Source organism: Vanellus vanellus, assembly GCF_965231255.1.
Source record: "Vanellus vanellus genome assembly, chromosome: 12".
Lineage (NCBI taxonomy): Eukaryota > Metazoa > Chordata > Aves > Charadriiformes > Charadriidae > Vanellus > Vanellus vanellus.
Window position 1 is genome coordinate 20,677,844 of NC_138917.1, and position 14,928 is coordinate 20,692,771.

General features: G+C 55.7%; 1 protein-coding gene across 1 annotated transcript in view; it reads left to right on the plus strand.

Annotated features, from left to right (window-relative positions):
* The window catches only part of NECAB2 (N-terminal EF-hand calcium binding protein 2), a gene marked incomplete at its 5' end in the record, with an annotated part of 85,219 nt that overhangs the window by 68,356 nt on the left and 1,935 nt on the right, over window positions 1–14,928 (plus strand). The window contains 3 exons of the mRNA XM_082489363.1: window positions 11,863–11,999; window positions 14,307–14,425; window positions 14,614–14,693. Of these exons, the coding sequence (XP_082345489.1) occupies window positions 11,863–11,999; window positions 14,307–14,425; window positions 14,614–14,693 (336 nt within the window). The remainder of the gene's footprint in view (window positions 1–11,862; window positions 12,000–14,306; window positions 14,426–14,613; window positions 14,694–14,928) is intronic.

A 14,928-nucleotide genomic window follows, 5' to 3' on the forward strand; every position in this document is an offset into this window, starting at 1 on the left:
GTCCCTCCTGTTCAGTTACTGACCCCCCCGTCTCGGGCTGTCCGCCGTGGGACGGTGCCCAGCCGATGTCCCCACCATCCCTGCCAGCCTCGAGGGGTGCCGGGGACGGGGGAGCGGGGGGACAGTGCCCAGGGAGCGGGGGGACAGCACTGGGGTGGTGGTTACCACTGCACAACACTCTTCCCCAGACACCCTGGGAAACGGGGTTTAGCTTGGTTTAAAAAAAAAAAAGCACTTTTTGTGTTTTTTTGAGCCCGAGAGGCTCAATTAGCCCCGTTCCTGCCGGGTGCGGCTCCCACCGCCTGCCCCGCTGGGGTTGCTCCCGCTCCCCGCTTTTGCCAAATAAGCATTTTGCAGCACCGAGCGTGGAAACACGAGCGCAGCTGACCTTTAGCGGTGAGGCAAACTTTAAAAGCAAGCTGCAAAGAAGTCCCAAAAACGCTGAGCGAGGAATGCCCTCAAGGACTAAGCAGCTCAGATTTAAGGTCAAATCCTTCCTTCCTGGAGAAGCTCCTGTCGGGCACCGGACGGGTCCAAGAGGCGCTGGTGGCTATCCTTGGCGTGTGCCCTGTCCCAGCTGGAAGGAGAGTGCTTGGAAAGCAGAATTGCCCAAAATCGGAGCTGAAATGGCAACAACCCCCCCGTGCGCATACTGGTATGAAATGGAGCCCATCTCTTTGGTGCTCGTTGAGGTGGTGGAAAGGCTGCGCCGCTCCGCTCCGGCGAGGGCCAGGAATGGGGTGAGCGGAGCAGGGGAGGGGGTGCTGACAAATTAGGGGGGATTCGGAGACCGGCTTCAGGGAGGAGAGAGGGGCAGCAGGAGGGATTTATGGAGGAGGCCCGAGGACCTGCGGGTGGCCCCGGACCACCCTCTGCTTGAGGTTCAGCATCCCCTTTGGTCCTGGAGGGAAGCAAAAGGATGTGTGAAAGAAGGTGTTTTACTCCTCGCTTGCTTGTTGCCAGCTCCATTGCCAGTCTGTCACTTGCCAAAATCCTTATTGCCTCATTTAATGCACCGGGAGTGGAAATACAACCAAGTGGGGACACATCACACACCCCCCGAGAGTCTTCTTGTGTCAGGTTGCCAAATGCCACGTGTGTCTCGTGGACTTTCGTCTTACGGACCGGCACTGTACTCAAACCAGCTGCAAATACATTTTCCCCCGAGAATCATTATTTAAATGAGAGAATATGTAAATCATAAAGGGAAAACTGAGTGTGCTGACCCTCAGTAGCAGCCGCTGACGCTCCAGCAGCGTGAGGGAGCTCCGAGGTATAGACGTAGGGGCGAATGGGTTTGCAGACGTTATTTGCGAGTTAAATTGTTCCTGCCGCAATTCACCTTTCCCGTCTCTGCCTTATGACCTGCTGTCACCGGGCACAGGAGACGCCGGGCTCCTGGGGCTCAGCAGGAGCCGCAGCGGTGGACCTGCTCTCCCCATGGCCATGGCCATGGTCTCCCCCAGCTTTCAGCCACCAGCAGCGCGCTGCCAAGGAGCGCTTGTTTGAGCAGCTCAGTTACAGCCCCGGAGTGAGCACCATCTGCCACCAGTCTTGGATACTAAAAATGATGGATGGATGGGGTTTTTTGTTGTTGTTTTATAGCACAGTCCAGAACAGCAATATAAAGTGCTCTCATTTGCATTCTTACCTGCCAAAATTAAGCTTGCCAAATACGATATTGCTCTTTTTTGAATGATGACACCTCGAGATAAAATACTCAGTAGAAATAATCCTTAAAAATAATCTTTTCCTCTCACCCTCTAGCTAATCCTTTATCTTGTCCTTTCATTCTCTTGCTCTGCTGAACAAACTTGGTGTTCATATCGAGGTCGTCTGAGGCCCCCGGAGCAGTGCTCCGCTGCGGCAGGATGCTGCCCTGCGGCAGGGTGTCACAGCGGCGCGGTGGTGACAGCTCCGGGTAGTGCCCAGATCAAACAGCGGGAGCTGCTCGGGGCTTCTGAAGATGCTGGGAGGGCTGGAGCCCCTCTGCTGGGAGGACAGGCTGGGAGAGTTGGGGGGGTTCAGCCTGGAGAAGAGAAGGCTCTGGGGAGACCTGAGAGCCCCTTCCAGTGCCTAAAGGGGCTCCGGGAGAGCTGGGGAGGGACTCTGGATCAGGGAGGGGAGCGGTGGCACGAGGGGGAATGGTTTTACACTGAAGGAGGGGAGATTTAGATGAGATATGAGGAAGAAATTCTTTGCTGTGAGGGGGGTGAGCCCCTGGCGCAGGCTGCCCCGAGAAGCTGTGGCTGCCCCATCCCTGGAGGTGTTCAAGGCCAGGTTGGACGGGGCTTGGAGCAACCTGGGCTGGGGGGAGGTGTCCCTGCCCAGGGCAGGGGGGTGGGACTCGATGATCTTTAAGGTCCAACCGAACCCTTCCAACCCAAACCATTCTATGAGTCTATGATTCCCATAGACATCATGATCTGTCCCCGACTTGGCTCACACTGAGCCGTGGTGGTTACATGAGCATCAGCTGAGCTCTCCTGGTCTGAGCTTGAAGCCCATGGGGTACCACCGCAGGGCAGCACGTCTGTTGCTTCATCTTTCCTCCTGGGCACATCAGGCTTTCCTTCGGCAAAGCGCTTCTTTGGCTTCCTTGCTGCCGAATGCAGGAACAGCTTATCTCCTGGTGCTCGGTACCTGGCTGAACCCCGGGAGATCCTGCCCACCTTGGCATGGTCTTCCGCCTTGGAAGTGTTTGGCTGTTCTCTAGGGGTCAGGATGTTTGCTCAAACAGCCCTTTGCTGGGGACCAGTTTGCCTTTTCTGGGGGGACTCAGAGCATCGTCCGTCCTCACCTTTGCAGCACAGAGGTCCGCCCTGTCAGGGAGGGCATTGTTTTAGGCATTGTTTGCTCCTTTTTTGCCCCTCTCTTGGATGAGTGATTTTTTGAAACACTCCTAATAATGCAATTAAAGATGTCTTCACGAAGAATGATTTTGGCTGAAAACAGAAAGGAGTGGGAATGGGGCAGCAAATCAGTAAAGGCTGAGTCATCTTTACATATATTTTGAATTAAACATTTCTAGTCAGAAATGCTGAACAATTTCAGTATCCATTTCTATAGCCAAAAAAAAAAAAAAAAAAAGGTGTGGATTTCTGGAGAAGTTATGGAACTTTATATTTCGAGAATAGCCTAAGAGGAAACAAGGCATGTTTGTTAAGCTTCTCAGAAGGTATTTCTGCAACTCTTCTCCAAAATTAATATTGCACCACAAACTAAAGCAGCAAGTGCTACTCCCGTTCTGCAAGAACTGAATTTTCCCCAACTTTTCTGTTCAGACTCCGGACCAGAAAGCCCATTCTCCGTGCGATGCCACCCGGAGCGGTTTCCTTGCCAGCTCCGTGGGGCTGTGCGTGAGATCCAGCCGGGCTGCCAGACTGCCGGGGAGCACAGCGGGGCTGGCAGGGAGAGGAGTCTTAAGAAAGTCTCTCTTGGAGTTTATTTTTAGATGAAGATGTTTATTCTGCTTGTCTGTCGCTGCAAAATTCATGTCCCTCCTCTCGCTCCGAGAAGGAAGAGCGTCTTCTCTGGAAGTCCTGTTCGTGCTGCCCTGGCTCCGGCTCCCACGGACGTGGTCTTCCTCCTCCTTCTTCCCGTTTTAAGTCTGTTGCTGCTGGGATTAGACAAATTGTATGATGAAGGGAATAAATCCACCGGACGTCAGTGCTGCGGTCTTGCCAGATAGCCCGAGAGCAGCTCTGAAGGAGCCACCAAAAGGAGAGGCAGGGACCAAGTCAACGCCTCAGCAGGTGGCACAACCAGGCTGAGCCTTCAGCAGCTTGACCGTCCCCCGTCGTTACGTCTGCGGGGTCCTTTGAGTGCGGTCCTGTTTGGAAAACAAAATCTGTACTTTCCTCAGAAAATGGAAATAAAATATGTATTAATTTACAGTCTCGTGGATACTAAATACAGCTAATTAGGAACTTGTGTGAAGGGAAAGGCTAATTATAGCCAGGGTGTTCAGAGAAGTAGGAGGCCACGCTTGGTTTCCGAGGCTGTTCTTTGCCTGCTGAGTAAGTGGTCAGGGTGCAAAAATGCCGTAATGCCTCTTGATCCGTAGGTGACCTCCGGGGGTGTGAGACCGGGGCAGGAGACCTTCAGGAGCAGCCAAGGCAAACCTGAGCCGAGAAGGGGCTGATGTGGAGATTTGTGAAAGGAGGGTTTTACAGAGGAAAGACTTTTAAAACCCGTGTGATGCCGTCTTCATTTTTTTTATCTGAACAGGTGTCTCATTTGTTTTTTTCGAGCTGTTTTGGGAAGGCTGAGGGTCTTTCATATGTTAATGCTTTCATTTATCAACTATTTAAGTGTCTGTTCTCTTCAGGTTTCTTCTACTGATTACGTGCCAGGCAATCAGTTTTGGGTCTCCGCTTTTTGGAGGGATTTAAGAGTCAGATGGAGGGAAAGGAGCGAGAGGCAGGTCTGAGTGTTATTCTAATTATAAGAAAATATCTCTTGGAAGAAAACAGGCAATTATGAGCAACGAATTTAAATCAGCCACTCGGAGGTTACAGCGCAACACATGCCTGGTTTTTAAAGGGGTGAGGGGGTGGAAGATAACCTCTCTGTCATCCCGGAATGAGGTTTGACAGGGGCGTTTCATGGCATGGCAATGGGTTTGTTGTTGGGCTTGGGCTTTTTAACTGGAGGAAAAGTGTGGGTGAATCAGAATTGGCTTTGGTTTCCGTTTGAAAAGCCTCCTCGGATGGGTGCCGTCACTCCGTGGGCGTGCTTCGGCGGAGGTTGGAGTTAATAAAAATCGGAGAAGCCGTCACCGTCCCCAGGCTTGGTAAATGTCAGCCAATTTGGCCAATCTCGCTGAAAACCAGTGCTGGGAAGCTTCGCGGGTCAGGCTGTAGCGCCGCAAGGCAAAGCGAAGGTGCGGGGCCGTCGCGGGGGGGGGTCTCTCCGAGTCCGTGGGTGGCGCAAGAATCATTTATATTTTACATCCTCTAGTCTTAACGAGCTAAATAGTGACCTTTAAAAATGCCAGCAAAGAAACTTTGCGATGCTCAACAGCATCGAAAATCTCCTTTTTCAGTCATTTGATACCCGCGGGAACACGGCCACGAGAGCCCGCTTTTAGGCATCAGTTTGTAATGCCCGGTGAGGGATGCTTGATGCCGGTGTTGGCAAGTCCGAGCGCTCAATGGTACCAAAATCCCAGCTGTGATTTGCACAGGTAACACATCCCGAGGGTGTTTTCATTACTCTGTGCCAGGATTTGGGCAGATTTGGGGCGAGTGCATGTGGAAATGGAAAGCTGGAGGAGCTGTGGTGGGGCTTTGGGCAGCCTGTGCCCCCAGGCGTGCACCCGCTGTGCGTGGGAAGGTGCTTTAGAGGCACATAAAGAGGCTGTGATGTGAAGAGAGGGGTGGGATTTGGGGCTTAGACCTCAGCCGACTGACCAGAGGACCCAGCACTGGGCAATATTTCCCCAGTTACCTGTGGCTAAAGCAAGTAGTCCTTTTTCCCACTCCTTCCTTCTCTCGTGTTTCAATGTCTCTGGCTCACGCCCCGCTTTGTCGAACAGTGACGCTCTCCGAGGCTCTGCTGAGAGCCGTCCCCTGCAGAAATCCCGAGACCATCCCTTCAACGAGGCTTTTACGTTGGCTCCTCACCACAGCCGCACGCAGCCGCCCCTTTGCAGGGGCAGACGTCAAGGCTGGGGGCGTAGCAAAGGGAGAGGTGCCTTTTTTCCCCCTCCTCTGCCTCTTCGGTGGCCACCGTGCTCCTTCCTCAACCAAGGCTTGCCGGCAGAGCACTCCGCAGCAGGGCAGTAGCTGTGATGCCAAAGTCTTTCCAGCCTTGAACTAATGGACCAGCTGGAAGGAAAAGAGTAGGCTTGGAGATGCGCCCCCTCCAAGAGCTTCTGGCACGAAGTGGCTTCGTTGAGCAGCAATTATTATATTATCTCCATAAATATTTTAACTTCTCAAGCAAAGCAAGGAGGAAACAACCCTTCAGGGTGGAATTAATAAGACCAAACCTCATTAAATCTCCCTAGGACAGACTAACAAATGTTTTAATAAGGCGATGGGAAGGATTCCTTTGGAGCTGGTCGTCTTAATGACTTGTTTTTGCAACGCCAAATAAGACATTTGCTAGAGGAGAGCCTGAGGGGTTGCTGGAAAGGCTGTGTCTGAGCACACGCGTTTCGCACCCGGCTCCTGAGAGCAAACGTCGCAGCTGGGTTGGCAAACGGCCAGAGTTGGTTAAGCGGGGGGAAAAAAAACCACCACCGTTGTTTTAATTTCAGAGCTATTGGGCTTACTGGCCTGCCAAAAAAGCGTCAGAACCTCACAGACACCCCAGTGTTTTCTGCACCAGCCGGCGTAGCTACTTACCCAACAGCCATCCACCCAGAGCAGCTCGATGCAGGGAGTTAAGCTGATTTCAGCCAACGTGGGAATCGCCTGTACCATTTTTTCCTAAAGCTGAACCAAGATTGTAGGCTGCCGGAAGGTAATCAAATCCAAACGTTTAACTACGCGTACCCTCGCAGCCTCGTGTTCTCGCACCCGGAGCCAGTCCGTGTGATCCGACAGCACTCGGTACAGCCTGCGCCTTCATAAATACGATTTTCCGAAAGGAGCAGGCTCCTGTGCTGGGGGCAGTGACCTGTTCAGGCGAGGCGCGGGATGGCTGATCGAGAACGGGTCTCGCGGCGTTTGCAGGAGACAGGCTATGGAGTCTTGGAGAGCAGCAGAAAAGTGGAGGTAAACAGCAGCCCGTTACCCCATTTATTTGATGTATGGATTGAAACAGAAACGCAGCGGTGGACTCTCTGAGCCTCTGGAAGGGAACCTGCGTGTGGGATAAACCGCACGGCGCGGGCGTAAAATCAGCCGATGGAGCATCCGTGGGGAACGCGGTACGTGGCTTGGACGGCCATCAGAGAGGACAAGGCGGTGGTGTTGCAGATCTCGCTGGAAAGGGGGCGCTGATGGGGAATTACTGCGTCTCTGCAGTGCAGTGGTGCTGGGAGCAGCAGCGGGGGTCTCGGGGCGGGGGGAGCCGGGTGCGGCCCCCAGCTCCAGCCAGCCCCCCGCATCCCAGAAAACCAGAACCCTTAATTAAAGGAATAATCCAATCAGCCACTCGAAGGAGCGCGCACAGCTCCGTGTTCACCAGCGGGAGCCCCCGGGGGTCTGTGTTAAATCCCGGAGGGGGGAGGTTAGCCCCCAGCCCACGGGAACAGCTGCCCTCCGCCAAGGCAGCAATCAGAGCGGGGCTGGATGCGAGAGTTAATCAAATCCGTAATTATAGCAGAGCCCATTTGAGCGCCTGATTAATATATTTTCGCCTTCATTACAGGCAGGCTGCCGGTTGCAGGCAGGGGTGTGCAGGGCAGGGGGGGGAGGGGGGAGCAGCCGTGGAGGGGGGGGAACCGCAAAAGAAATTGTTTCAGATCCCAAATGAAATGATATGTCTTTGCCAAGGAGATTTATCGATTTAATACACCCTCCTTAGCCAGAGTGTGGATAGTGGAAGATGTATTAAATGATAAAATAATTGCCTGGGCGAAGGGGCGGGTTTGGGCCGGTGCGGGGCTCTTCCCAAAGCCTGCCAGCGGAGGAAGATGAAGGCTGACGTACCTTGACAGTGAATTTAGTACACTGTCTATACAGAATTGTTTAGATGTGATGTGTACATCTGTGCTTGGAAAGAATACATATATATATATATATATATATATATATATAGGGTATATTGCACGTTCTGAGTGAGTTGTGAGTATTTTTCTAGGGAGAACAGAGATGCTCCAGCTATCCAGGAATGTTTGTGAAAGCATTCAAATTTTTTTTTCCCCCCCAATCCAAATGCTCAACAAATGTTTTTTGCCCAGCGCTGCCTTGGCTCTATTGCTATTTATTTGTCTCGTGGTGGTGCCTGTGCCTCCCACGGATGGGGCCCGGTGCGATGCTCCACCAGCTGCTGCATCCATAGTCCCGGGCAGGCTGCCTGTTCGCCCCTCTCCCTGCTTGCACTGGGCGAGGAAAAACTGCGCAGGACTTGTCAGGAGATATCTGAGCTTGGCATGGTGGCACTGGTGTCCCGGGGGTAAGGGCTCGGCATGCGAAAGCCCAGCAGCAACCCCCCGGCGTAGCAGGCAGGGAAGCGCAGCCAACCCCGGGAGGCTGCGTGGTCTCGTGGCACATCACCCGCTGCTCCGCTCCCTGGGAAAATAAGGCAAAATCCTGAAGGAGAGAATGAGGGAGACATCAATCTTCGGTTGTTTCCCCCCCCCGCCCCCGGCGAGGCAGAGGCGGTCTGGAAGCAGCGCGGATGGGTTCACTGCTCCATCACGCTCCGCGTCCCGTGCTCGTTCGTATGGGTGAGCGGTGCCGCCCCGGCTGCGCTTGGGTTCAGGGCATTATGAATCTCCGTGTTAACAACCAGCAGGCGAGCGGGTATTTCGAGGCCGGCTGACCTTCTTTGCAAACATCGCCGGGCTGTGGAGGAAGGAGATGATAACTCGGAGGTGATCGCTCAGTGTTAAGGGTTGTGCTTCTGAGGCTTTGACGGTCCCCGGCCGGGGACATTCCATGCAGAGTCTACTTGGAGGTCAGTAACGAGTGGTGTCCCTCAGGGGTCAGTACGGGGTCCAGTCCTGTTCAACATAGTCATCAATGACCTGGATGAAGGGACAGAGTGTACCATCAGCAAATTTGCTGATGACACGAAACTGGGCGGAGTGGCTGACACGCCAGAAGGCTGTGCTGCCTTACAGCGTGACCTGGACAGGCTGGAGAGTTGGGCAGAGAGAAACCTAATGAAATTCAACAAGGGCAGTGTAGGGTACTGCACCTGGGGACGAATAACCCCATGCACCAGTACAGGTTGGGGGCTGACCACCTGGAGAGCAGCTCTGTGGAAAGGGACCTGGGAGACCTGGTGGACAAACAGGATGCCCATGAGCCAGCAATGTGCCCTGGTGGCCAAGAAGGCCAATGGCATCCTGGGGGGCATCAAGAAGAGCATGGTCAGCAGATCGAGGGAGGTCATCCTCCCCCTCTGCTCTGCCCTGGTGAGGCCACATCTGGAGTACTATGTCCAGTTCTGGGCTCCCCAGTTCAAGAAAGACAGGGATCTGCTGGAGAGGCTACAAAGATGATTAGGGGATTGGAACATCTCTCTTATGAAGAAAGACTGAGGCACTTGGGGCTTTTTAGTCTAGAGAAAAGAAGATTGAGGGGGGACCTTATTAATGCTTACAAATCCTTAAAGGGAGGGTGCCAGGGGGATGGGAACAGTCTTTTGTCAGTGGTGCCCAGTGATGGGATGGGACAAGAGGGAACGGGCACAATCTTGAGCACAGGAAGTTCCACCTAAACCTGAGGAGGGACTTCTTCCCTGTGCGGGCGGCAGAGCACTGGCACAGCTGCCCGGAGACGGGGGGGAGTCTCCCCCTCTGGAGCCATTCCAAACCTGCCTGGACGTGTCCTGTGCCACTGCTGGAGGTGCCCCTGCTCTGGCAGGGGGTGGCACTGGGGGAGCTCCAGAGGGACCTTCCAGCCCTCACCAGCCTGGGATGCTGTGATTCTGTGATCCCTCTGTCTCCTGCCCAGCCCTCTGACCCATCTCCCTGTATCCCGCACTGATGCCAGCTTTCCTCCCTCTGACCCAGCTGTTGGATGATGGTGGTGCTAGTAGAGCAAGCTGGGCTGTACTGGGAAGCGCTGGAGCTGCAGAGGGGAGTGTGATCCTGCCTGGTGAAAGGCTCAAAAGGTGACAGGGACCTGTGCGGCTGCTGAGTGCATCCCCCAGGCCTGAGGAGCATCCCAGTGCTCGGTCCTCATGCAGATCTGCTGCGGCCCATGGAGACCCCAGAGCCAGTCCCATCTCTGTTGGACCAGTGTCCTGGGGCGGGCTGCGCTGGCGAAAGAGCAAGGCAGTGCACCAGTCCCTGCCCTCCTTCTGTCTCCCTCCCTGCCACCCGACGGTGCCACAGCGAGCAGCTGCAGGAGATGATGAGTACATGGCAGTTTGCTTCAGCATCGCCGCCCGGCGATCCTCACACCACATCACGCGCGTCCCTCGGAACCACTGCGGCTGTGAGCGGGAGTGGAGCAAGTTTTTTTGTGTTAGGGAGAAGTCATTAACTGCCGCACTAGTTGGATGCTCAAAGAGCCATCAAGAAACTCATGCTCCCCTACAAAATCAGGGGTGAGAAATCAGCTCTGCCACCAGTTTCCCCAGAAGTGTTTTTCTTCGGCTCATTCTTCTTTTATGATTTAAAATAGGAGATAAAGGCCCTCTGGGTTCCCGCGGAGCCGCTCCAGTTGCCATGGAAATAACCCTCATTAATCGCTTCGCCATAAAACAAGAATAATTTGCTTTGAGGAGCTCGGGGTGCGCATGTTGTGCTGCTGTGTGCTCAGGTAACTGGTGGTGCTGGGACCACTCCGGTCTCACCGTGGAGTTTGGTCATTGCCGGCAGCATGCGGGGAGCCGGGAGTGCCCATCCCTGTCTCACGGCACCAAGAAGTCATAAATCCTGGAGCAGTCCCATGCCAGGAGGTGCTGGCACGCAGAGACGGGCTGCCCAGTGGGGGTTTGCCTGGGCCACGTGCTGCCCCAGCAGGCACTGGTGGGTTGGAAAGAGTCTGGGGAAAACGTGGTGTGAATGAGTTGGAGTTTAGAGGAGCCTTTTTTTTTCCCCACAAATTTTTTTTAAGCTCTGATGCTGAGTGGTTAGCTTCAGCCAGACCTGATGTGGCCAGTGGCCTGGATGGGCTGGTCTTGGTCTGGTTGGGCTGAGGTTAAACCAGTTGGGCTGGTGTTGGACTGGTTGGAGTGGTGTTAGGCCAATGTTGGACTGGTTGGGCCAGTGTTGGACTGGTTGTACCGGTGTTGGTCTGGTTATGCCGGTGTCAGTCCAGTTGTGCCAGTGTCCTGCCTCTGCCGGTAGCTGGCAGGAGGTGGAGGAGCAGGACCATGACATGGGCAGGGCGCAGCAAGGCCGTGGTGGGGAAGGGGCCCTGAGTGCTTTGAGCAGATCAGTTGTGCTGTTAAAACATTTTATTAAGTGTTTTCTGTCTTGGGAGGGTTTGGATTGCCCCAGGAGCATCTGTCGCTTGAACGGCTTGCCCTTCTCCACCAAAGCTCCTAGGGAGCAGCCTCCCTCCTGCTGAAGGCATTCCTGCTCCGCCAGCCGTCTCCATCCCACCTCTCGCCCCAAACGGCCAGGGCTTTCCTCTTCTCCCTCTTCAGAAAAAAATCCTAATGCCAAAACATGCCGAGGATCTTGTCTCACAAGATCCTGCCAGAGCTTTCTGCTGCTGGCTTGAAGGCATCTTCACCTCCCGGGTCCCTGAGGAGAGCCCTGTTAGTCATCGGGGACCCCTTTTCCTTTAGCACTGGGTTGCCCGTAGTGTTGTGGACTAAAGCACTCAATAACGTGCTGAAGATCTCAGGGTTGGGATCTCCAAAGCACAGGAGGGGCCACTTTTCATGCCTGCACCCGCTGGCACTCGCCCTGCAAGGCAATCATGAAGTGATTTAAGACCACGGTAAAGAGCGCAACTATGGGCTTTGGGTAATCGCCTCTTTACGTTGCTTTATTTATCTATAAATGAAGCGGTGCTGGTGGGCCTCCCTGCCCACGCTGCCTCCTGTCACAGCCTCTACAAGTCTGTCCCAGGGGTGACGGAGGGCTATGTGCTGGGTGACCCATGGATGCTGGAGGGCTCTATGCTTCCCATGGGGCGGGAGAGCACATCCCCATTCCTCCCTTATGGTTGGGGACATGGAGAGGACCAGCTTGCATGCGTGATGTTGGACAGATGCTGCAGCAGCCGAGGTGGGCGGTCGGCGCTGGGTCTCACCGCGCTTCGCTGTCTGCCTTGGCAGGTCTACGAGAGCGGCAGCAACGTGGACCAGTTCGTCACCCGCTTCCTGCTGAAGGAGACGGCGAACCAGACCCAGTCGCTGCTGAGCTCCGTGGAGAGCGCCGTGGACGCCATCGACGAGCAAACCAACCCCGCCAGGTCTGCAGCACCTCCTGCCCTCCTCCCCGCTCGCCGGTTGATTTTTGGGTGGAGGGAGAGGAGGAGGATGCTTTTGCGGGGTGAGGGAGAACGCAGCGGACAGTGTGCCGGAGCAAAGGGAGCCGGGCGAGGGGCTGCCTTTCTCTTTGCCTCCCGCTGCCTGAGAGCTCTCGGGGCTTTCCTCTGCCGCTCCGTCCTGCCCTGCCCCTGACTGTCCCACCGCCCTAAGGTCCCCACTCGGCCCCTCCACCTGGGGATGCACGGGGATGCACTGGATGCACGGGGCTGGTTCTTCAAGTGAAGTCACTGGACCCATCCAGGGCAAAACACGGGCACCAGCAGCACAGTGGCTGTGTCTGGGGTGTGCTGGAGACAGCCCGTGGCGGGCAGCGTCCCGTGCCGGGGCTGCTGTCCCTCCCGCCGGGGCACCCAGCGAGTGAAACCACCCACAGAGGTAAAAGGTGCCTGTGCACTTGGGTACTGCCATCCTCAGGTCCCACGTGAGGGGACCGTCCCTGTGCCAGCAGCCTGGCACGGGCTACCGAGCTTGGAGAAGATGGAGGAGATGATGGTTTCAAGATTTCTCCAGGGCTGCCAGGGCTAAATATAAAATATAAGGGGTACCCGGCAGCACAGCCCAAGCCTCAGCACAGCCCCCCTTGGTGTCAGTGTCACTTGCCTCCCCGGAGTACCCTTGTCACCGGCTGTAACCAGGACAGGTTGCCACGGAAACCGTTCATCAGCTGCTCATGAAGTGGATCCGTTTTCTGCCGTACCTGCAGACCAGGAAGCCACGGGATGCTCGGGGGGATGCCCTGGTTTCCCCGAGCCGCAGGCGGGCAGAGGGGCCGAGGCACGTGGACCACAGAGGGTGAAAAATCCCAGCTCCCCGCTGGGACACCACACAACGTGCCTGAACGCTTCATTGCAGCCGGGTCTTGGCGTTTTGGGTTTTAACATCGGCCGCAGGCACATCCCTGACCGGCGGCAGCGGGCTGGTCTCGCAGGAGATGGTGTTGCTTGGGACACAGCGAGACCCTGCGCTGCTCTGGTGACATCTCACCAGCTTTCCTAGGAGAAACGCGCTGGGTTTCGTCACCACCCCACATTGCTTTCTTCTCCCCGTTTTGGAAGGAAACTGCTGGCCTGCAGCAAACCTTGTACAAAACGTGGAAAAAGCACAAGGGCCCGGGAAACAATGAGGAGGAAACGAGTCCAACATCAGACGGAGCGATTAGAGCCCATGAAAGACTTTGCTGGCTTTTATTTGCCGACATGCGGGGCCCAGTTCATAATGAGGAGTATTGTAGCTGTTTCCTCGTGGTGATAAGAGCCAAAGAAAACCAAAACCGCCCCCCCAAAAACGATCTCGCACATCTGCATGGAAGACAAAGAGGTGGCCTAAAAAGCACCAAAATAAAGGGCTGTAAAACCAAGTACAAGAGCAGAGCGTCCAAGCCTGAGACACCTCATTAAATTGTGATTAAAAGGAAATCTCTGTCTGTTCTCGCCTAATTTCCTGCCTATTGACGGGGGATTATTCAGCGCTTGGCAGCGGGGTTATTACTCAGCCCGTAGCGACGGGGATGTTCCTGCCACCTTTATCACTGTTTTCACTTGCTTATCTTGGGGATGCTCTTTGGGAACAGCTCATCGCATCCCTGTGTGCATGGTTGGGTCCACACCAGATGGTTTTGGGGGACAAGAGAAGCCTGGGCATTGCTCCCTCGGCATCAAAGGAGCCAGCCGAAATTGCCCGAGGTGGCCAGAGAGGGTCGAGAGAGCACCCGGCCGCAGTGCGGTGGAGGGAGCCGGGTGCCCGGGGAGGGACGATGCTGGGTGGTGGTGCGTCCATCGGCTCCCCGGCACTCGGCCGGGAGCTGCATGGCTGGTGAGAGATGTCAAGAGGAGCCAGGGCTCCCTGGCGCCTCCATCAGCAGGCAGCCAGCACGGAGCTGCTCTTGCTGGAAGGAAACGCTGGAAACCCTTTGAGCAGCTCAGCCTCTCCCTCTGCGGCTCAGGCTTCCCATCGGGGCAGGAGGAAGGAGAAAGAGGGTCATCCTTTCCACTGATATTGCTCTATTTCTGACCCACTCCCCGCACCGGGCGATGCTGAAGGACAGGACGGGAGGGAAGCCTGCGCTGCCTGGGCACGGTGCGGGCGCTGCTGCTCTCCAAGGGGTCTGGGAGGTGGCAGAGCCGCCAAAAAAGGATGCTCCGACGCTGGCTCCCCGGAGGCCGGCTCGTGACACGCTGTAGGTGCCCGGCTCTGCCCTCCCTGACAGCCCGTGTGCTCTCTGGTTGCAGGCACTACCCCAGCAAGGCTGGCCACGGCCTGATGGACACCTGGTACGACAGCCCCGTGCCCAGCTACTCTCCCACCAGCCGGATGGTCCCCAGGGAGTATGGGAAGAGCTTCCAGACTGGTAAGAGATGGCCGCTTCCCAGCTGTGCCGGCAGCCTGGGGTGGTCGGGGAAGGGAGCCGTGGTCCCGGCAGCAGCACGGAGGTGATGCTCAGCTGGAGGTGATGCTCTTCCCTGGAGGGCGGCAGGGCTCCTGAGGGGTACCCATGGGCACCTCTCGCTCCATCACTGCCTTCCCACCTCCCCACAGGTTCCCCCGACACCAAGGCGGAGGGGCTGGAGGGGCAGATCAACAGGCTGGCCGAGCTGATCGGCAGGCTGGAGGACAAGGTAAGGGCCAGCGTTTCCAGGCGCGGGGCTGTCCCTTGGGTGTCCCCACAAGCCCCAAGGGACTTGGAGGTGACTGTGCCCATCCTTGTGCCGCGGCCGCGTGTGTGCATGGGCCGCGGGTGGGAGCTGGGGGGGGTGAGTGGTAGTGGAGGGTGTTACTTCTGATGAGCTATTGAGTGTAGAATGATTAACTGGGAGTTTTAAACAAGAAAAAGACATAAGGAAGAAGGCAAGG